Genomic DNA, 22,716 nt, shown 5'->3' with positions numbered 1-22,716 from the left:
GCTCATCTGCAGCCCCCAGAGAGCATCTGCTGCCCAGTGACCTCAGGGTCAGATGCTCAAATTCCCCTCCTCTTTCTAAAGAAAAAGGGGAACTGTGTGCTCTCAAATGCAGCCTTACTCTCAAGAATAATTTCCATCCTTGGCTTGTTCATGAGAATCTAAGGATGGAGACCAGCAGTGAAGAATGGAAGTTGCAGGCGGGTGTCTCGGGCATCCCCCTTGTGGTTTTCCTAAGCGCAGTGATGGCTTCACAGCTGCAGCAGCTGTCAGTGGACAGGGAAGGCAGACCCCCTGCAGCCTCAGCTGAGGGCACTGGACAGTCTCATTTCCAGATGGGACTGCGCCACTGTGGGTCCCTAGGCCTTGGCACTGTACAAGGTCATAGGAGGAAAGTGGGGTAAGGAGCCGCCAGGCCTTCTGGGAATGAGGTTCTCTCTGCAGCCAGCTGCGGGAATCACAGTCAGCATCTGAACTTTCCCTGGTGGATCTGGAGGTGTTGGGGTCACAGGATGCTGTGAACATAATGGAGATGTCCTGGGGAGAAAGAAACCCTGCACAGAGTGTTGGAAGGCTGGCTGTCATTGCTGTCACTCTGCTGCTTGCAGAACTGCTAATGATACGTTAATAGCTTTCAGTCCAATTAGTGAAAATGATAGAACCGAAATGTCAAACATCTGCGGCGTGTTTACTCCCAACAGAGATTTTTTTTTTTTTTGGAATAGGAAATTGCAGTTGCTTTATTTTCCCCTCTTAAAGCAGAACTGACAACATGGGTGAGACATTCAAAAGGGACCTCAGCGCAGTAGCTCTTGGCTGTGTGATTGAAGTGCCAGAAGGAACGAGTTCTTACTCCAGCCTCCCAGATCTTGAACTCGTTCCCACAGTGTGTGAGGCTCAGGATCGTAACCCTGGAACGGGCTGAGGTTGGACGGTAAGGGACACCCGTAAGACGTCATGAAGAGACGTGGAAGAGCTGGAAGAGCCCCGCGGCGCCCTTCCTTTCCTGCAGTGCTTCTCGTTTCACCGAGCAAGCCCGCCTCACACCTAGGAGGGCTCGTCTGCCCACCTCCCTCTCTCTGCCCGGCTGGCTGTAGGGAGATGCCTGGCTCTTACAGCTGCAGGCCCAGGGCACACTGCAGGGGCGTGGGGACCAGCCTTCCTGGGAAGTCAGCCTGCCTTTGGGGTGAAGTGGAACCCCTGTAAGTGACGCTGGAGGTTGCTTTCCCACAAGGAGCTGCTCCTCTGGTGATGGGGTGGGGGGTGGGGGTGGCCAGTGAGTGCACGAGGTGCTGCTGGGTTGAGTGGCACTCGATTCACACAGTCCCCTCGGGAATGGCGCACAGACCTGCCTGTGTGCTGAGGGCGTGGCATGCCGTGCCTCCCTTGGCTTGGGAAGGAGCAGGAGGGGGCGCTCTGTCTCCCCATCTTGTGGTGCTGTTACCAAAGCTGCAGCGTCCTGGCACCACCTTGGAGAGGGCAAGTCATGCCTGTTGCCCAGCCCGGAAGGCCAGCTCCAGGGTTGGCCTACCTCCAATTGTCACCTGATCGCCAGCACCTGCTCCCAGGTGTCTGAGCCAGGCCTTTGTCAGTGGTATCCATCATGGAGGCCAGGTTTGGGGAGACTGAAGCCACTTTTGAAAATAAATTGTCCCTGATGAGATGTAATGTTACGTAATAATAATGGGCAGGCAGAGAAGATTGACTGTCCCTCGTGCAACAAGTCTATAGCATGGGCCGTGGCAAGGTGGTGTGATAACTGGTAGGACCTTCTGGAAAATTGAATATCAAATAGATTTTAAAAATCTACATTAAAAAGTGAACTTGAATATGGAGTTTGGATATGTTCCCTAAAATTCAGATAGGAAAATATCTAATGACTGGGATGAGAAGGCAGGTTTGAATTTAAAATACAGATTGAACATTTGTGATTCAAAAATCTGGAATCCAAAATGCTCCAAAATCCAAAACATTTGGAGAACTAATGTGATGCTCAAATAGGTTCAGATTTGGGATCATTTCAGATTTTCGGATTAGGGATGATCAGCTGGTGAAGGCTCTGAAGCAACTGTGATCCCCAGCATCTTCGATAAGGGATACTCGGCCACACCAAGGGCAACAGGACCTGCAGGGACCAGCCTGCCACCAAGGATACTCTCACTCCAAGGGTTTTCCTTCAGGGAAGCTGGAGAAGACAGATGTCAAGCCTGACCTGCTCCCTGTGGTCTGCCTCTCCAGGTGCCAGCATGGACGCCAGCGGAGCCTGCTTGTGTCGGGAGCGCCCCTGCATCATGTTCTCAGCTCCCCAGTCTGGGTGCCTGAGCGTTTGGTGAAATGAAATATCAATTATGCTGTTTCGGGGGGCGAGGGAAGTGACTTCAGAGCAGGAAGAGGCCTTCCTTCCGGATGGGGGCAGAGTCCCCTCCCTGTGGAGGTGGTGGAAGTTGGGTCTGCAGCCCTTCACCTGGGGTTGCCAAGCCAGAGCCATGGCCAAGTTCAGGAAGGAGCTCCGCACCTCCTGGGAGCCTTTCCTGGCTGAGGCTCGGCACCTAGGAGTACTGATCACCCAGCACCCAGGAGTACTGCTCACCTGGCACCTGAAGACATGGACAGTGCCGATGTGCCTGTGGGGAGGAGCGTCATACTGGCACCCTGCGAGAGCTGGACGCTGATGCCCAGTGGTCCTGCTCCCCAGGGAGGTGGCTGAGGGGTGCTGAAGGCCTTGGGGCTGCTGCCATTGCAGGGAATGTCATTGTCCCCAGGGACAGACTCCATTCCCCTCCTTTTGCTTTGGAGGCCACCTAGTCAGTGAGGTCAGCCTGAGCAAGGCAAGATGGCTAAGCCGGGTGGAGGGTGGACCTAGCAGGGGTCCCACATGTCCTGATGTTTGGGGAGCAGCTGGGAGGGTGGGGCCAGCTGGGGCTGCACAGGGAGGCTGAGCCCTGGGGTGAGGAGGTGTGTGGGGTGGGCTCAGGACAGGGCTGGGGTGGGACCCTCTGGATGTGCAGTGTCTGAGAGGGGCCCTGAGGCTGGCAGCCGGCAGGAGGAAGCTTGTGCAGAAACCCAGCCGAGGAGCACAGGCTGTTCTGAGAATGTGAGGCCACAGTGGAGGTTTGCAGAGGTCTGGGTGTTGAGGCTGAGCAGGGAAGGGGACGGATTCTGCATGGAGACCTGGCTGACCCCCCGCTGCTGGGTCCTCCGCAGGTTCTCAATGCGTTTCCTTGGTTGCCCGCCTGTGAAGGAAAGCCCATGTTACAGAGGACACGGAGGCTCAGGCAGGCCAGTGGGTCTCCAGAGCTGTCCATCTCCTCAGGGCAGGGCAGGCGGGCGGGGGCGGGACTGGGCGGGATGACTCCTGAGCCTGGGTGCTGGCGCCCTAGGGATTGCTTATGCAGAGCAAGTCAGGGATGAGGTACCTGCTGGCTTCGTCCTCCAGGCCGTCCTCACCCAGCCCTGTGGCCTACCCCGCTCAGCCCTCTCCAGTCTACGGCCCCTCTCTGACCACCCCTTTGACCAGGCTTCTCCCCACTCCTGTATGTCCACTCTCCTTTTTCTTCTTTGTGGCCTCTGGTCTCTGCTTTGGGACTTTGTGCTTGTGGATGGGGGGACAGACACCTATGTTCCCTGGGCACAGCCTGGTGGCTTGTAGATAGTAGGCATCCCCATGGTGTGTCCACCTTGACCAGAGGTTGGGGCAGCCAGTCAGGATTGAGATGAGGTCTCTGCAAACACTGGAGTGGGATGCTGCTGACCAGGAGGGTCCCTCTGCGCTGAAGCTCAGGTGCAAGGTCAGGCTGCAGTGCTGATTTGGAGCCACGGCCTACGCATCTGGGGTAGACACCGAGTGTGTTCATGCACAGGCCAGTGCATAGAGGAGGGCACTTGGTAGCAAGATCACGTTAGTCTGCATGGTCTGCAGCAGGCAGGTGCCGCACGCCGACGGCTTGACAACAGAGGTGGGCTGGCTCAGTTCTGCAGCCAGAGTCCAAGCCAGTTCCCTGAGGCTGTGAGGGAGAACCTGTCCCCACCTCTCTCCAGCTTCTGGTGGTTTCCTGATAGACCGGGTGTCTCTTGGCTTGGAAATCTCTGCTTTTGTCTTCTTGTGGCATCCATCGTGTGTGTCCCCACGTTCCCCGTGTTGTGTTAGACCACCTTATGCCAGTATGACCTCATAATGTCCTATCGAGGTCAGGGAATCCAAGACTTCAATCTGAGCTTGGAGGGTGATGGTGGCATGGTAGAATGTCATGCTGCCCGTGGGTTGGAGGGATCAGCGTTGGTCTGAACGGCTGCGGCACTTGGAGGGCCTGGCACGGTTGCCCAGATCTTACGGCATTCCTGGAGCACCGAGGACAGGCCATCCTGAGGCCTTGGAAGCTCAGCCCTGGCCACCAGGACACCTGGCTTTGCTCAGCTTCTCAACTTCCAGGAAGTCTGCTTGGGAAGGATGTAGGCAGAGTGTCCCCTGGGGGACCCAGCAACCCCAGACGAGTTCTAAGGTTTTGCCTCGAAATCGCTTAAATAGCTTCAAGCACAGACATCTTCCTGTGATCAGAGGACTTTGGAAATCCACGAGGGATCCACGGTTCAACAGATCCGACCTGCTAGATTGCTTCAGGCAGGCTCACCATGGCTGTGCCCACAGTTAGAACTCAGAGTTATAGGGAAGATGTGGAAACTCTTGCACCGACCCTGTTTGCCTCCCCTGACCCCCGCCAGTGTGACTAACTAGGTCCCCCGAGTCTTGGTGTGAAGGAGGAGGTTTTCCCAAGGAGACAGAGACAGATTGGCTTTTCAAATGTCATTTTTCTTGAAAGGTTGAATTCGGCCCATCTCACCGGGAAGTAGCAGGTGCCCAGCCTCTCTTGTTTAGCAAGTTAAAAACGGGGAAATCATTTTGCCTCTGCTGGAAGTCCTCCGGAAAACAGGGTCTCTGTGTTGGGTTTGTCTTTTATGAGAGGACGTGGTGACCTTGGCTGAGATGGTGAGCGACACTGCCTTGCCAGGGCTGCTCCCCGTGGTCTGGGCACCCTGCCCATCAGGGTTTCCTTGTCCACCAGGTAGAGCAAGGTGAAGAGAGGGGGATGAGAAAGGCAAGGCCACTCAGGTGGTGGGGGGCAGCCCAGGGTGCGGACAGAGCATTGAGGTGTGTGGGCTTGACCTCAGACGGCCGTCACACCTAGGGGGTGTCTGGTGTGTCCGATGGGACACAGCCCTACTGTGGAAGGGTGTTGTCCTCCTCTTAACCCGTGAAGAACACAGGATTCAGGTCCTTGGGTCACTTTCAGGTGTTCCTGCAGCTGGGGCGGGTCGGTGCGGGACTTGTCTGGGTGCAGTGTCCTTCCTAGCTGTCCCTGCGGCGGCCCTCACCTAGTGCGTCTGCCTAGCCCTCTTCTTGGACCCCACTTCTCTCTGCAGCAGCGTGAGCCTTGGCCGCAGAGCTGGAGGTTTTTCTTGTGTTTCACTCTGAGCAAACTCAGCGAAGCAAGCAGTGTTCCCTGGAGGGCTGGACAGGTGTGGGGAGAGTAACCCCGTGTGGGTGCAGGTACAGGGGACCTGGCAAGCTTGGGTAAGAAGGTCAGTGAGCCCCGGCCTCAGGTGGCAGCCTCCCTCTGGAGGGCCCTGGACACTTGTTTGGGTTGGGGCAGGAACTCTGTGTTCAGCCTCGTGGGCAGTGAAGTGGCCCAGACCTGGGATTCTAGGTGGAAGGTCCCTGGTGCAAGGGAGGCACCGGCCTGCACGCAGTCTCTGGGCCGGTGGGGAGGCCTGGCAGTGTCGTCCTGGAGAGTTGGGTTGCCTGGACTCCCGTGGCGTTCTTAAGGTGTCTACTTAGAGGAGTTGACAGCGAGAGGCGGGACGTGAAGTGCTGCATTCTCAGAGACAGGAATGGAGGATCCCCGTGAGGGCGACTCAGTGGACTCAGCCCCGAATCTCGAAAGCCATTTGTCTTTGGTGTGGCGGAGGAAGCCAGGAGTGGCCTGCTTCCTTCTGTGGAGGCCTGTGGTCCAGGCCGCCTGGGTGTGCAGGGCAGCCCTGGCAACTCGCTCCCTCCCATCCCCCATGCCCCAGCAGGGTCCCTGGTGGTCTCGCTAACCCAGCGTGGTCTCTAACGCCTCTTGTCAGCCCGCTGCACCACTGTCCCGGCCGCACGGAGGCCCCATCGGTAGTTCTGTCTAACCGTGTGTGCTAGTCCAGCGTCCTTCCCTCGATGTGACTCTGACCGCGGAGACCCCACTCATGATGTTCTGTGTTTCCTCTCAAAAACTGGGTTTCCCTTGAGGAGAATGCAAGTTCTCAGCCCTGGACTTAGCGGTACTTTGTGGACGAGGCAGCTGTCAAGCATGAAAAAATTTGTCTGTCTTGTGAACCCAACAAGAGAATGACAATTTTGGTGTTCTCTGTTTCCCAGTGAGAGAGAATTTCTGAATTTATATATAAAGACTACAAAAAAATCCCACGCTTCTCAGCCAGAGTGCCTGGCCTGGCACAGTGCCTTCAAACAGTGCTTGGGTTCTTAAAGACACATTTTAAAATCTGAGTTCGGTTCTAAAATTCAGTGGTTGTGGGAGACCTCCGAAATCCAGTCCTAGATACTCAGAGCTAGTTGCCCCCAGGCCGCTGCCGAGGGTGTATTTTTCCACAAGCGAAGCCCACGTCTGTCTGCCCTCCTCCCGCCCTGTTTTCCTCTATAACGTGGTGTTCTGTGTGTGGCAGGTGGCAGGTTCAAGAAAGAGATTGTCGTTGATGGACAAAGCTATCTGCTGCTGATTAGAGATGAAGGGGGCCCCCCAGAGGCGCAGGTGAGTACTGCATGCGCTCTGAAACCAGTTCTGCCTTCTGCTTTCTATGGTTCTGACTCAACCGGCTGTTCTAGAAATGAGTCATGTCGTTCCAAAAGAGAGACATCGAAACCCACAAAAGTCAGTCTGTGGGGCCATTTTTTTTCACGTTCTGTATTTTTAGGAAGGAAGGAAAAGCAAAACCTGCACTGATTTGTCAACTCGGTTGAAATAGTAGCTGGAAGTTCCTGTGGTTTATTTACTTCTTTTTTTCTTTTTTTCCTGTTAACTGGTTTGATCTCCAGGGCATTGGGGTCGTGTAGGAAGTCATTTGGGTAGACTTGGAGCCAGTCTTCTTTCTGCTGCTGGTAAACCTCGGGAGTTGGTGTCTCTGGCTCTTGGCCCACACAAGTCTCCCCTAAAAACTGGTCTGCAGCATATTGTGATTTTTTTTTTTTTTTTAATTTCTAGAAAGATGGGAATCCTGGGAGCAAAGTGGCAAGAGCATGGATGGCTTCTTTCTTGGGTTTCCTTGTCCACGTGTTGTTCTGCCCACCTCATAATTTTGCTAGTAAATGCTGGAAAAGAGGCAAGAGCTAGTAACAGCCAGTGACCACGGATGCCCCTTTCGGACATCTTGAACTTACCTCCTTGAGAAGCTGAAGTTATAAGGATGGTCAAAGTGAGAGATATTGGACATGGGGGTTGTTGAAGGTCTAGGACCTCACGCAGGGAACACTGTGAGGATGCTGAGGAAATGTCATGGTTACCCTGTCCCATCAGCCCTGGACACCAGTGATTGTGGGGTGCATCCATGTTGAAAGAGTGCTGCCGATTAAACTATGAAACTGCAATAATAAGGCACAATCTGACCACAGAGGTTAAAAAGGAAAAGTTTGCCACCTTAGCATGAGTGCGTGCTCTGTGACAGTAAGGGAACGTCTTGAACACGTGTTGAAGGTGCAGGAGGCTGGTCGCAGCCAGGTTGAGTGCCTGTTTAGGGATCGTCAGTGGCCGGCCCGTGTGGCTGCGGCCAGAGCCATCCTGAAGGTTTGGGAGGTCAGCTTAGCATGCGGGACTGGACTCTGTCCCTGATGCAGGCTGCCTCCAGCAGCTGGTATGTGGGAGAAAATGGCAGGTGGAGCGTGGAAGTCTCCTGGGTTCATGTCCTGCTTTTCCCAGAACGTGAATGTTCTTAGAGAACCAACCTTGGCAGTGTGTGAAACCCTGAAGAAAGTACAGGAACGCTGCAGAAGCGCTGGCTTAGTGGCCTCAGGGTGTGCCGAGCTATCCAGAGAAGTCAGCAGAGCCAGACTCGGAAGCTCCCCGGCTGCACCAAGTGCCCCAGGCCAGGCCACACTGGGAGGGTGCACTAGCCAGGTCCTGGGGTCACAGGGCACTGGCCCAGTGTGGAGTGAGCCACAGCACCTAGTACTGGGGATGCCTTTTCCCTAAGAAGCTCCTGAGGGACCGGGGGTATAGCTCAGGGTAGAGTGTGTCTTGGCACTCCCAAGGTCCTGGGTTCAATCCCCACACCAAAGTCCAAAATAAAAATAAAAGCCTTTTTTTTTCCTGTGCTTTTAATCTGAAGCCCACGCCTATTGCTTCCATATCCCCCAACCCCCTGCAAGCTGGAGAAATCCCAGCATTTTGTCTCAAGTGGGATTTTTCCTGAGAGGTCTTTGCTCTAACCTCCTTGGAAAACGCATCTTTTATGTAGTTTAGAATGCCTAGAACATGCAGCGCCATTTGTTATAACAGTAGTCTCCTTCCTTAGTCACCACAGTCAGATGAGGAATTGCTTTAAGGGAAGCACTGGAGACAATGGCACAAGCCGTGGCCTTCTCTATTTCCTCTTGTGCCTCTGCAGGCTCACTGTCACCTTGTCACCTGGGGTGCCTGCACTCCACACGGTGGTATCCTGGAATCACTGAGGCCAGCTGGGGGCGCAGCAGTCTTGAGATCTCGCCCCAAGGCTGGGGGCTAGGATGTGGGGTTGAGGTGTGTACCCGGGGCTTCCTGCAGCCCCAAGCTAGGGTAAGGCTAGGACCCCCGGGAGGTCTCCTTGGCCTCCGACTAGGAAGGGGTTGAAGTTTCCCTGAGAAGAAGACGCTTTCTCCAGGATTAGGTTAAGATCTCCTTTAGGGGAGTATCAAGATAGGACGGATTTCGGGTTTCTTCCTTGCTCTGGGTCACTTCCTGTTGTCTGTCTGACAATAATGGCCTCTTGAAGGAAGTTGTAGGGCCTTCTTGTGGCTTCTGTGATCTTATGGTAGTGTGGAAACTCGGCCAGTAAATGGGTATTTTTTCCTTTTAAAGTGGCAGTTTCTAATGGGGAAGCTGTTGGAGTGGGTGGGTGTTTGCCGAGTACCAGGGCAGCCAGAGTGTTCCCTCTGGAGAGCAGGGACCTTGTGATTCAGCAGGTCTCAGCCTCCCGTTCAGGGCAGCGAGCCCTCCTCGGTTGCTGGTGCCCAGGGGAGACCGCCACTCCAGGTGAGAGAAGGGGAATCCGCCCTTCCTCTCAGGCCTGCCCACAACGCTCTGCTCCACGTTCCTATTCAATTTTATATGTTTCGTTAGATCCTTGGGTTTCTAAAAGTTTTATCATGTGAACACTTCACATGTAACTGAGTAGTTTTCCAGTTTAAGTGGAGTCGGAGTTTAACCTACAGAAAATTTGCCCACCTGTATTAGAAGTCACGGAATGGGACTGTTGTTTCTTTCAGGGAGGAGGAAGAGGATGTTGTAGGTTTGCTTCATTTTCCCTCGGAAAGAGGAGGAACTTTGCCAGACAGGTGGGATCTGGAAGCCGCTGTGCCATTAGTGGTGCGAGTGGGTAGCTGTGGGGCACCCCCAGGCATACAGCCTCCCGAGGAGGTTGGTACCAATAGAAGGCGGTGGGGGCTGGCAGAGTGTTGTCTCCCAGAAAGAGCACGTGTGTCAGGCCAGCTGAATGCAGGAAAAACGAGGATAAAAGGGAGCGGTGAGTCCCTCCCCTGGCGTTTGCTAGCCGAGGTCTTCTCACAGATGTGTAATGATTGACTTACAGGGTGCTAGCCGAGTTGGTAGCAGCAGACCTTCACCACATGAAGGTGATAGATGGGTGGCTGGTGGTGGGCAGTGGGGCGCTGGGGGATTCCTGGGCATGGAAGAGGCGCTCCCTCTCAGCGCGGCAGCCTATCCAGGTGCCCTGGAGGGACTCAAGAGGAGAGTCAGTGCAGGACACAGCCTGGGGCCACCCTCGGTGCCCATCTCCAGCCTAGGAGGCCAGGCAGGTGGTCTAGTCATCTAAATGCAGGGCTGCACTTGCTGGGCCGGGCAGAGGGTGGGCATCCAGGCCTCGGAATCCACGGGGCAGTAGTGCAGTTGTGTCCCACGTAGGGTCTGGTGGGAAGAGGACCAGGGTCCCACTCCTGGGGAAGCAGGGAGACTCTGCACTTAGAAGGACGAAGAGGTGCCTAATGATGAAGTCACCACAGGCATCCGGACGTCCTGCGGTTCCAGGCCTGCCTCTGGGCTCTGGACGGCCCAGCGCTGCGCGCCCTCTCCCCTCACGAGCCCCCCCCAGCTCCTGCTCTCACCGCTCTCTCCGCAGTTCGCTATGTGGGTGGACGCTGTCATATTTGTCTTCAGCCTGGAGGACGAGATCAGTTTCCAGACCGTGTACCACTACTACAGCCGGATGGCCAACTACCGCAACACCAGCGAGGTGCCGCTCGTTCTGGTGGGGACCCAGGGTGAGTGCCCCGCATGGCTAGCCGAGGTTCCCTAGCTTACACCTGAGATGTGGTGTGCAGGACTCTGAAAGTGGGCCGAGGCGGAAAGGGCGCTGGGACTGAGTGCATGCAGGTCCCCTGATGTGCACCTGTCACTCCTGATGTGATTCTGTGGAGACGCTCGTCAGCAGGCTCCAAGTGACACACGCAGCACAGATGAACAACACACAGACAACACACATCCCAGATGTACACACAGCACATATACATGTACAACACAGATACACAGCATACCCACAGTATAGATACACACGCAACACGCCTATGCATACCACGACATACAGTGCACACAGACTACATAGATATAGACACAGCGTGCAACACAGATATACCTAAAATACACAATACAGCCACACAGTCGACACACAACCTAGGTACATAAACAGCACATACAACACAGGTGGGGACCCAGGGTGTGTGCCCCGCATGGGCCTACAACACACACACAAAGCGTACGATGTTCACGCAGCACAGACATATGTACAACACACGCTAGACATAACAGATACACCTGTAACCCAGAGGATCACACGTCACATGCAGAGAACTGACATACTACACAGAACATGGATCTATACTACACACAACACAGATAGGCAACACACTCATCACGTACACACATCCTGAGTGCTTTAGAAAACATCCATTTTATCTTGCCTTCTATATTATATTTTAATTCTTTGTTGTATAAATTAATTTCTAAGCAGACCCTACCTTATAAAAACAAGCCTGTTTTGGCTCTCAGCGCACCTATAAAGTGATACTTGACTTCTGACACCTGGCTATCAGTGTCCCATGGACTGTGTCTTGTTTTTGACCCCTTGTGGTCCTGCAGTGTGGGGCCACCGGGGGCCTGCTGCTTATTTCCTTAGTCTCTTGGAGAAGGGACCGTTGCGTGGACTCACACACGGCGCCCTTGCTCCTGATCACAGATGCTGTGTTGCTCTGGGGTCCGAGTGAGGCGGCCTGTGGCTTCTTTTTACCCATCAGATGAAGCTCACTCTAGACGGCTTTGTCAGACACACAGGGGATTTAAAAAGTGCTCACGTCAAGTGACTTGAATCCCCTTCCTTTGTGGTGTGTGGCCTGCTGTTGGCAGTGCCTTTGGAACCAGCGGGTACATGTGCCTTCACGCACCGATGTCGGGCTCCAGTTGGGCAGCGCCAGTGTGACCGTTCAGGAACATGCTGTGTGCTTCCCTGGGTGAGGTGTGAGAGCGAGCTCAGCAGTGCCCTGACCCACGTCTTCTCTCCAGGTCACGGTGAAGGGCGTGTGAGTAGCTGGAGTGGCGTGCCATAAGCCCAGGGCACTTCTCAGTGTGCTGGTGAGAAAGGTTAGAGTTGGCTCTTGTAATGGCCAGAGGGCTCATTAGTGAAACCTTCAGAGCAAGAGGCCGTTTGGGCCTAAAACCAGATGGAAGAGCTTCTTCATGCCTGCAGCACCCTCTAGTGGTCCCTGGGAGGCAAGGACATGCCGGAAGAAGCCCTGGGTTCTGTTTTTATTGGTGCATGTTGATGACGACATAGTGGGCGTCACTGTGGCATATCCGTACATGCATCTGGCATAGTTGGGTCACACTTACTGCCCAGCACCTTCCCTGTCCCCAGACCCCCTCCCACTTGGCCCCTTCCTGTGTCCCAGTGGTCTCCCTCTGCTGTCTCGGCCTCTCCCCCGGTGCCTTCCGCAGCTCTGGGTTCTTAGCAGTTGCCCATCACTCTCTGGGTTCCAAATCCACGATTCAACCAACTGTGGGTTGAAATCATTTTTTTGGAATTCCATCTGTCCTGGACACATACAGACTTACCTTGTCACTGTGCCCTAAACACCTCAGTGTAGCCGCTGTTTCTGTGGCACTCACCCTGCCTTGGGCACCGCGAGTTCTCCAGAGACGACCAGAGGCGCGCAGGAGGGTGCCTGGGCGCTGCACAGGTGCTGCACAGTGTCCTGAAGGCCCAGGGCACCGGTGAGTGTTGGTGTCCTGGGAGGTCCTGGAACCTGCCCCGGTGGCCGCCGAGGGATGACAGCATGCAGTGCTGGCATATCTGAGGGCCTGACCTGTGTGAAGTGGTGCTCATCTCAAGGAGGCGCTGCTTAGAGCTGCCTTGAAGGGGAGGAGATGAGCTGCTCCCGAGGCTCGCCACGGTGTGTCTGAGCAGTCAACTGGAGGCCACTCAGTTTGGGGAGGCTTGTGTTTAGGACTCAGCTGCCTCCTGGCTGCAGGCTTGAGGCACTTAGGTCCCAGGCTGGGCTGGAAGGCTCGGAGTCAGTGCGTGTGTCCTTTGCACACGTACCAGTGTTTCTGCTGGTGGAGTGAAATAGAGTGAAGCAAGACGCAGGTTTTGGGGACACACCCTTCGACATGATCTGCCGTGACCCGGTGGCCTGAAACAAGCTTGTCAGGGCTCTGGCAGGGCAGACAGGGATTCATGGAGGGCACTCGGTGTGCCCGTGGACACATGATGATTGTCTGATGGTGGCTGCTGCTGTTCCTTGTATTTCAACGTGTGGCTGGCTTAGTGAGGCCCTGTTTGGGCTGGCAGAAGCGCATCCCTCTCTGCCCCTGTGCCTGGGGATAAGTCTGTTCCTTTGAGCTGCTTTCCCTAGCTGAGAAGGGATCATCTGTGCCTGCCCCAGGTCATCTGGGTCCCTGGAGGTGGCTGAAGACAGCCACCAGAGACTGAAGCAGCTCTCATGAAGCAGAAGTCCTGGGCTGGAAGCCACAGGTGGGCACCGAGCTGAGGAGCCTTGTCAAGGGTGACCCTCTGGAGGGGAGCTCCTGTCACACTTTAGCTCTGTTCTCCTTAGCCCAGCCACACCCCAGATGTACAGAAAAGTTAGGGCCGCGGCTCACCTAAGGCCCTCTGCTTCTTCACCCACCTCACCAGTGGCCAGCACCTGGGGCCTGGGTGAAAGAGGCTGGGGCGAGCGTGGGCTCCCAAGGCTGCTGTGCACCCCAGTCTCTGAAGCCTGTGCATTCACAGTGCTGTGCAAGAGACCAAACAGGAAAGGTGGTGCGCGAGGGCCTGAAGCTTCCGCCCTGCAGGTTGGGGTAGGTGGCTTCAGAGGTGGGGATTCGGGCTGGGAAAGAACCCAGGCTGCAAGGTCAGGGAGGTCCAGCGGGATGGGCACTGGGCATGGGAGGTGAGGAGCTGTGTGTGCACAGGGCTGCCTGATGATTGTTAAGCAGAACAAGTTTTAGAGATTTGCTGATTAGACGGACAGGAGGAGGAAGCCAGGTCTGCTCAAAGCTGCAGGGTTAAAGTGGAATGAGAAACGAGCCTAGGATGAGACCGAGCCGTGGAGTGTGGTCGAGAAGTCACAGGTGGGCTTGGTGCACCTGTACGGGCAGGTGACAGGGAGGTGGAGCCGGTCCTTCACCCAGGACTAGGGGCTGTGGAATGCTGGGTCCCAGCATGGGATCCTGGATGGGTGCTCTGGGACCTCACCTCAAGTTGCAGTTTCTACCTTTCCCCCCATTTTCCTTACACGTTGTGCAATGCAAGTCAGATTTTCTAATCTGTAAGACAAGAAGATAGGCGGAGGTGTCCTGTAACTCCACGCCCAACACCTGGGGAATGTCAGGGAGCGGCTCTGTTGAGCCTCGTCCTGACTCATGCTCTGGTGTTTACCTACCAAGGTCAGGTCAAACTTATTCCACAGGACTAAAGAGTAAAATAGGGACAGAGGAGAGAGAGGGGGGGAAATGGGTGACCTGCTTCCTCTCCGTGTCTTGTCCTTACACTTCACATGCACTTTCCACACCAAGCAGACAGGACTCCAGCTTTGGTAGGGCTTGTGCTGAGGTTGCTCTGCTGGTTGACAACCCCCAAGTGGCTTCGCTTAGAGAGTGCTCAGTTGCTTTCCTTAGCATAAGAGCATGCAACCCCCAAAAAAGTGCAGGTTACCTAACCGTCTCTGAAACAGAACAGTCACCTCCTATGCGCACTCAGTGGCCATGAGCATGCAGACCCTGCTGGGTGCCAGGCGTGATGGCAGGACTGAAGAAAACAGGTGTTTCTTAGGGGAGGGGGCTGGAGCCGACAGCTCTGTTTGCTGCTCAGCCCCCACCCCAAATCCCCCAGGAGCTGATGCCACAGATACCCTCTAACTCTCTGTGACCCTTAGTTGCTCCGGTAAAGCCTTGGTGGCTCACACCACCTTACATTGCTCCCCACTTCTGGCCTGAGAGCCGGACCTCAAGGCAGCCCGCAGGCCCTGCTGCCCGCCTCCGCCCCCACCCCGCACCTCCCTGGGCGTGTGGGTGCTCTCCCTCCACGGGTGTCGGGCCACCCGCCTCCGCCAGGTGTGCCTTCCTAGTGGCTGCATTAGAATCACAGGGTTGGGCTGGGTTGTGGCTCGGTGGCAGAGCACTTGCCTAGCTTGTGTGAGGCCTGGGTTGGATTTTCAGCACCACAGATAAATAAAACAAAGGTTCCTCAACAATTAAAAAGAATTAAACCAACCAACCAACCCCAGGGGCTCCTGAACTGCCTCAGGTGGCCCCCACGGCAGCCATTACACCCCTAGTCGTCCCTGCTTCTGGCCATCTAGAATGTCGCTGCGTGAACACACAGTCTCCATGGTAGAGCAGGTCCAGGCACCTAGCAGGGGCCAGTGAACACTGACCCAGTGGGAGAGTGGTCGAAGGGCCACCCCCGGAGCAGGAGCATTGTTCGTGGACGGTGTCACATGGAAGGTGACGTGGCCTCTGGGTTCTCGGTGTGTTCCTCTGGAGCTGTTCGTGCCTCTTGCGCCTACCTCCTGCCGTTCTGGACCGCGGTTCTGTTCCCGCGTAGCAGCTCTCCTGTAGCACGAGCTCCTAGCCAGGGCGACAGGCGTGCTGGGGTTCGAGCTGATACTTTGGAGTAAACTGTTTTCAAAACGCAGGTTCTTGGTCCGTGTGCTTTGAGCCATGCGGGCACCTGAAGTCACAGACCCGCCAGCCGTCCGTGTGCATTGTCACTGTGCTGTCACTCTCTGGTCTTCTGTTCCAGATGCCATAAGTTCCACGAACCCGCGGGTCATCGATGACGCCAGAGCGCGGAAGCTCTCCAACGACCTCAAGAGGTGCACATACTACGAGACGTGTGCCACCTACGGGCTCAACGTGGAGCGGGTCTTTCAGGACGGTAAGTGCCACCGAGACTCTGGTAGCTCTGCGACCCCAGGTGCCACTCCAGAACAGGCTCTGCCCGTGAGTGGTGATAGGCCCAGCAAGGGGACAGAGGTGACTCCCCTTGTGTTCCGCTGTCAGTGGTGTGCTCAGGAGCGAGAGGAAGTCGCCTGCCTGAAGACGGTCCCCGGGGTGGGTTCTGTGTCTCGTTCTTGCCCTCCTGGGTGGGCGAACCTCTGTTGGCTGGTAGCAGTTCTCGGGCTCCATCAGCCTGCGATGGCCATGTGAGTGCTCATTGTGCCTCCAGGCCTGTCTTTAGGGAAGGGCTGAAATTGGGCTTTCAGAAACCTAAGCTGAGAGAAGAGTCAGGTTTGGGCCACTCAGGGCCTGCCCGAGGTCTAGCACTTAGACCCGTGGACGCCATTGCATTTGATTTTTGATCTCCCACTTGCAGGGGCAGCCACAAGTCAGATGGGAGTATCCCGGAGGAGCTTTGGGTTCTCCCAGGGGTCACACTCATGTCCACAAGGGGGTGCCAGGTGTCAGTTATGAGCTGGAGTATGACATGGGGTGGCCTCCGGCTCTGGGGTCAGAAGGTCTGGGGAAGGTTCTCATGGAGTTACAGTCTTAAGGAGGGTGCCCTGGGCTGGGGTTCCATTTCTGATGATGTCGTGGGAATTCAGTCCTGGGCCCCCCACTCCTGGTTTAAACCTACAGAGGCAGAAACATGACTGTACCCCCTGTTCTGGTGCGATGGGATTTCGTAGAGGGCTGTGCAGAGGTCATCGGGGCCTGCGTGACCCTGTCAGCTCTGGCTCGGTGTCTGCACTGGTCCTCCGGCCCCAGAGTGGGCTGCCGGGCCCGCGCGGCTCTCCAGCTCCGTTGCGGGTGAGCCCGAAGGAGTGCCACGTTTCCCTGCTCTAGCAAGGCAGGGTCTCAGGTTCGTGTTCCCCCCCACTCATTGCAGCCAGGCTCCTCTCCAGCTCTGCCTCTCACCTCCTTTTTAGCACATTGGTCCCATTGCACCCTTCCTGGCTCACTGTTCCTCATCACCTCTCCCAGTGCCCATTCTGAAGAAGCTGGACTCCCCTGAGAAGGAGCTCAGAACCCCTGGGGTCCCACTGTCCTCCCCTGCCCACTCTGCAGCCGGCCCTGCCAGGAATGTGTCCTGTGGGCAGCAGCCTTTGTGTGAAGCCCTCACAGCCCCAAGTCACTTGGTGTTTGCGGCTCCACGAACCTTAGAGGACTGGGAAGAACCACCAAGGAAGTGCTGGGCTCCTGAGAGGTGTCTCCGACAGGGTTTGGTTACTGTCTGAGCTCATGTGGCCTGTGGAGAGGAAGAGCCCAGAGCTGCGCCTGGCTGGCCACTCTGCATGGGCTTTCTTGACGCGCAGCCACGCCCATCTGGGGCTCAGCAGGCTTGGCGGGCTCGGCCCTCAGCCTAAGACAGAGCACCAAGGGGTGCAGCAGACCTTCTGCAGGTCTGGTCCCTGGCGCAGGTGATCAGAGCTGACTCGTGGGTCAGTTTATTCTCTTCTGTGATTACTTTTTACACTTATTGTAGTTATAAGTGTGAGTTTTCCTTTATTTCCTTAAATATGGTAAAGTTAATTCCAGGGAACAGTGAGATTACAGGGCTTCCCCGCCAAACACCATGTCTTGGTCCATTCTGGCTGCTGTAGCAGATGACCATGGACTGGGGTCTGAAACCACAAAGATCTCTCTCAGGTCTGGAAGCTGGACGTCCGGGGTGGAGGTGCGGCTGATCTGGGGCAGGGGAGGGCTCTCTTTCTGGCTTGCAGGTTGCCGCAGTCCGGCTGCAGCAAAATAACCGGGGGGGGGGGGGGGGGGGGGGGGGGGTGACGAGCAACTTATGTACATTGATACAGCAGGAGTGGGAGCCGTTTATTGCAGGACAGGAGGGGTATATATACATTCCACACAGCTTATCTAATTAACATAAACTAGATACTAGATACAGCAGTCAACCAATAAGGAATCTCCACACTTAATGGCTCGCTGGCGTTACTTCACCAACCACTCCCTCTGCAAAATGCCAGGCGCCATCCTGACTTGTTTTCAGACCCTAACAGCAGGTGGCCCTCTGGGGTCCTCACAGAGAGCAGGAGAGGTGGCAAGGTTGCTGCCATACCCACCTGCACACCCCTCCCACCCACGAGGCCTCCACCCTCAAGCCCTAATCCCCTCCCAGAGGCCCACCTGCTGGCCCCCACGCTGGGGCCAGGGTTCTAGCGTGACAGTTTTGGGGGGTGCAGACCCGAAGGCCATAGCACCCCAGATGCCGAGGCCTGCCTGGCGGTTGCCTGGACGGGAAGCACTGCACTGGCACTTCAGGTGGGGTGGAGAGGAGAGTTCCAAAGGCCAGTTTGTCAAGACACAGGAAAGTGTCCCTACCACCCATCATTCCCAGAGACCCTCGAGTCACGCTGTGCCCGGGGGCCCATGCTGTGGTCTGGCCACATCCCTGGCCCTTTTTTATTGTTTATTCAGAGTCTCACTGAATTGCCGAGGCTGGCCTTGAACTTGCCGTGCTCCTACCTCAGCCTCCCGAGTGGCTGGGATCTCGGGCATGTGCCGCGGTGCCTGGCCGTGGTGCTGTTTCATGTATGGGTTGTTCTGTTACACATCCTGGCGTCAGTTGTGTGTAGAACTTAATACTTGGGTGAGTACTCTGAAGATTGTGAACACTGTGAAACCTCAGTTCAGAGAGCTTGTTGCCCATCGCTGTTCTAAGACATGCTCTGCTGGAACTTCAGCACTCACCTTCCTCAGCTCATGTCCACGGGGCAGTCTTGCCCTGACCATGGTTGTTGCGCCAGGTCATGATCCATGTGAAAGGTGCAGTACAGTGGTCGTCTGATGGCTTAATGGTCTCCACGGCCAGTCCGAGTGGTCTCCTACAGGAAGCCTTTCCTCCTAGGGTGGAATAGTGGCTCAGGTCAGAAGAGCACTTGGATCTGGGTCACCAGGGTGAGAAGGGTTCTGTGTGCCCATTGCCAGTGCCCATTTCACACTCACCAGGTGTGCATCCTGTGGTGCATGGCACATATCCAGAAGTGCCCCATTCTGGAAAGGTCTGTGCCGATCTTGCAACCCTTCACCCCAGCTGGTTATGATTATGCTGTGGTTACCTTTCTGAAATAGCAGTCTTTAAAAGCAGCCATTCCATTGGATTTGGCCCCTGCCTGGTGATCCGTATGCTGATCAAGAGCCAAAGCCCGAGAGGGTGCAGGACACTCCTGAGACTATGGGACAAGTTGGGGCCTTGATTTTCTCTCCTTCCTTTGGTCACAGAGATTGGGATCCTAGTACACAAAGGGTTCTGCTTCACACTCAGCATCCGCAGCTGCTCAGACCTCATTATAGGAGCGTCCAGAACCAAGGTGGCTGCACCAACAAGCCTGTTTGTGCAACCTAATTGCATGTGCTAGAGCGTCATTAAGAGCGGCCGTCCTGTGGGGTCAGGACTGAGTTCTGCTGACGCCTCAGTCCTTTGTTCATGCTACTAAGGGACGTGTCACTTAGGCCTGCTGTGATCTTCACAGGACCGCCTAGTTCTTACTGGGATGGTGGCCCATTGTAGTGTTTGTTTTTGTTGCGATTGTTTTGCTCCTTTATTATGTGAAAAGTTAAATTAGAATGTATGTGTTACAACCTAATTTCAAAAATAAGATTTTCTTCCGTGAGTTCAAAGCAAAAGCAAGGTGCAAAGCAACTCAGTGAGACCCTGTCTCTAAATAAAAAAAATACAAAATAGGGCTGGGGATGTGGCTCAGTGGTCAGTACCCCTGAGTTCAATCTCCAGTACCCCTTCACAAATTTTTTTTTTTTTTACCTTTGAAAACATGCCACCCATGAGTGCATGTGTGGCCTCTAGTACAGTGAGGGGGGCTAGTGCATCACTAAGCAGCTGTTAGCAGTCGTGTATCATGTCTGATGTCTCATGTTTGAGTGGCGGTTAAGGGCTTCCGGGGTAGGAGAATAGCTCTTTCATCAGGCCCATTTTGCAGCTGGTAGCTGCCCTGAGGCATCGGCTTCCCCCAGGCACGCAGTGTGGCTTCCCCCAGGCACACAGTGCGGCTTCCCTCAGGCACGCAATGTGGCCTGTATCTGGGAGCCAGCACTTTGGGCTTTGCCTGCGCCCTTCACTGTCCACCCATGTCCATCACTGGTCATGCCCTCTCTGTCCAGCACTCACTGCCCGCGCTGCATGGAAAAGTTGTGTCTCTGAGACTTCCCAGGACAGGTGGGTGGGTGCCTTTTTTTAGGTCCCTGTAAAACGGGGTCACCCGAGTCACACCTTGTCTAAGGGCTTTCCTACTCTTAAGCTCTAAAAATGAAGGCGGCCTGAGGAAAGGCACTCCTCCGTGTGAGGCTCGGTGCGTGTGTGGTGACGTCGAGTTGGGAGGGAGAAGGGTACGTTCTGGTCCCTGACATGGAGATGGCACTCGTCCTGCTTTGAGGGCTGCCCTGCTGTGGTCATCCATGGGCTGCCACCACTGGTGTCCCGTCAGGGCGGGTAGCTCGAACCTGGGGACGCCACGCCTGCCCCAGGCTCCCCATCTCCCCCCAGTTGCGGGGCCTTGCCTGGTGTTGGGCAGGTGTGTGTGGGCCTCCGTGCTGTCACCCTCCTGTCCGTTGGGGGTGCCTGCGTGTTTAGAGTGACTGCTTTTAGAAAACGTGGCGTTGCCCATGCTCCTGGTGCGTCTTCAAGCTCCGTTAATTTGAAGGACTCTCATATAACAGGGTTCAAACAAACTGGAGCGTCAGCGACAGAACCCCTCTCTGTGTGGAAAACCATGTGTTAAGAAGTTTTTCATTTAGTATTTTTTGAGGAAAGTTCGGGCTCAGAATTCCTCCCAGTTGCGTTGCTGTGCAGCACGTTTACCCACGAGCCAGGCCCCGGCTCGGAGCCCCATGACGCTGCGTGTGTTAGGATGGAAGTGGTCTCCAGGCTGCCCCAGGTCTCCAGGACTCCATCACGCGTCTGTCTGAGGTGAAAACTCCGGTGCTGTGAGGAGGGTTCCTCTGGTCACTTCCCATTGCTCCATGAGCTCCACCGTCTCCTTCAGGTGGCCCCTTCCCCCTCTGCTCTGTTGGCTGCTCAGTGGACCCAGAGGCCAGGTTTTTTTTTTTTTAATATTTCTTCTTTATTTATAGGTGGACCCAATATTTTAATTTTGTGTGGTGCTGAGGGTCAGACCCTGTCCCTCACATGGTAGGCCAGCTCTGCCTCTGAGCGCCACCCCAGCCCGAGGCCAGGCTTCTAAGGAGGAATTCTTTCCTTCTTAGCAGTTGATCTGCCTGAAACCGCCCACCCAGGGTCTGGGTGGGGATTGTCCTCACCAGCAGGGGGACCCAGACCCACCCGCTGCAGCTGCTGCCCTAAGGGTGGTCCGGGGAGCGCTGTGGGTGTCGGGAAGGCGTGTGACTCTGCTCTGGTTGGTCTTCATGTACCTCAGGTGCCCAGGGGTCAAGACTGGGGGACGGGGTGCGCCCTGGAGGGTCTTCAGAGCAGGGGAGAGGATGCTTCGCCCTCATGCACAAACTGGCCACCAGGTCAACAGCAACCCCGGCCCTGTCCTCACACCAGGTGGGGCCTCGCCACTGGCCCACAGCAGTGAGGTCCAGGGACCGGAGCCTCCAAAGCTGTGAGCCAAATGCACCTTTTCTCTTTATCAGTTGATGGTGAGGCATTTGTTCCAGTGACGGAAAGCCCCTTGACCCACCCTCTCAGAGACGGGGAGACGCCGCCTCACTTCAGGTCACTGTCATTATGCAGATTCAGGAGCAGGGAGCGCGGCACCTTGTGGTGTGGGAATGGGGGCTCTGGTCTGCTCTGGCCGTTCCCACCCCCGTCTGGAATCTCTCATGCTGTGCACCTCTGTGGAAATGCAGAAGGTGCATCGAAGCTCACGAAGCTCACGTGTGCCCGGAAGTGCCCGAATTAACTCTCCTGCCGCCAGAGTTAGGTCATTAAGCAACTATTAGTAAATGCTCTCTGTTTTGATTTCCGTGTTAAGACTCGTCTCTTCGTCTCACAGAATTAATTTTATCAATGACATAGAAAATGGTTATTATAACGCGCCTGCACGCGCATCGTAACTGTGTTGCCCCAGGATTCTTCCCTAATGGCTTCAGCCAGCTTGAATTAGCTTGATGTATCATTAATGCATACAAATGGCTTTTATTTTTGTTCATAATCTGTTCATAATGCCACGGCATTCTGTTCTTTCTAATGTTTTTAACATGATTAAGTGCTGATGTACGTTTTGACCTACTTAGCCCTCCACAGAGTCTCTGATCAAAAGCTTAGGGGCGTGGGGAGTTTTCTCCCAGCTGCTTGGAAGCCCGTTGTTGGTGACATTTTGTCCCTTAAGGAGTACGGATCCATCTTTTTGCCATTCACTGAAGAGTACCTGCAAAGGTTGAGGTCCGCGGCCCTGAACTTGTTCAGTTCATGAGAGAGTAGTCAGCACCTGCAGAGAGGTGGCCCTTGTGAGTGGTGAAGTCCTCTGACAGAATCTCTTGTGTGGTTCTCAGGGGGAGCCTGGCCCGAGGACAGTGAGGGGTCAGGCTGGGGGAAATGGTCAGTGTCCCTAAGGCAGGGTCTGGAACCTGGGGTGCTCGGCACGTCCAGACCAGAGCTGCTGAGGTGTGGTCAGGTCAGGACACCCTGTTAGCCGTCGCCCTGGTGCAGGCGGCACACAGTGAAGCTGGACTGACCTGTCTAACAGGGGAATGCCTCCGGGAGACTTGGAGGAGCAGTGAGGTCCTGGGAAATCATCCCAGTGAGGAGAGCACCGAGATGCCTGTCCAGGCCAGGTGCGCAGGCGCTTTCTGCATGGCCCTCTTCCCTGACAGCCTGTCTCCCTCCCCGGCCTGTTCCTTAGGGACCTCTCTACAAGTGGGATGGCCAAGTTGGTCAGGGACGTGAGCAGTGTTAAGGCTTTTTTGATCCCTGTGTCCAGCAGCCATCGAGGGCCTGTCTCGTTCAGGTGTCCTCCTGCAGCTGTCCTTCCCTGCACCA

The 22,716-nt window shown here is 55.4% G+C and overlaps 1 protein-coding gene across 7 annotated transcripts in view; it reads left to right on the top strand.

The window, feature by feature from the left end:
• The window catches only part of Agap1 (ArfGAP with GTPase domain, ankyrin repeat and PH domain 1), a 492,018-nt gene that overhangs the window by 181,079 nt on the left and 288,223 nt on the right, over positions 1-22,716 (top strand). For all 7 annotated transcript variants that reach the window (XM_076866821.2, XM_076866820.2, XM_076866822.2 and 4 more), the window contains 3 exons: positions 6,712-6,797; positions 10,372-10,513; positions 15,547-15,681. In XM_076866821.2, the coding sequence (XP_076722936.1) occupies positions 6,712-6,797; positions 10,372-10,513; positions 15,547-15,681 (363 nt within the window). The remainder of the gene's footprint in view (positions 1-6,711; positions 6,798-10,371; positions 10,514-15,546; positions 15,682-22,716) is intronic.

The sequence above is a fragment of the Callospermophilus lateralis genome, chromosome 9, assembly GCF_048772815.1.
Source record: "Callospermophilus lateralis isolate mCalLat2 chromosome 9, mCalLat2.hap1, whole genome shotgun sequence".
In the NCBI taxonomy this organism is placed as follows: Eukaryota; Metazoa; Chordata; class Mammalia; order Rodentia; family Sciuridae; genus Callospermophilus; species Callospermophilus lateralis.
This window is presented reverse-complemented; position numbering and strand designations above follow the sequence as displayed.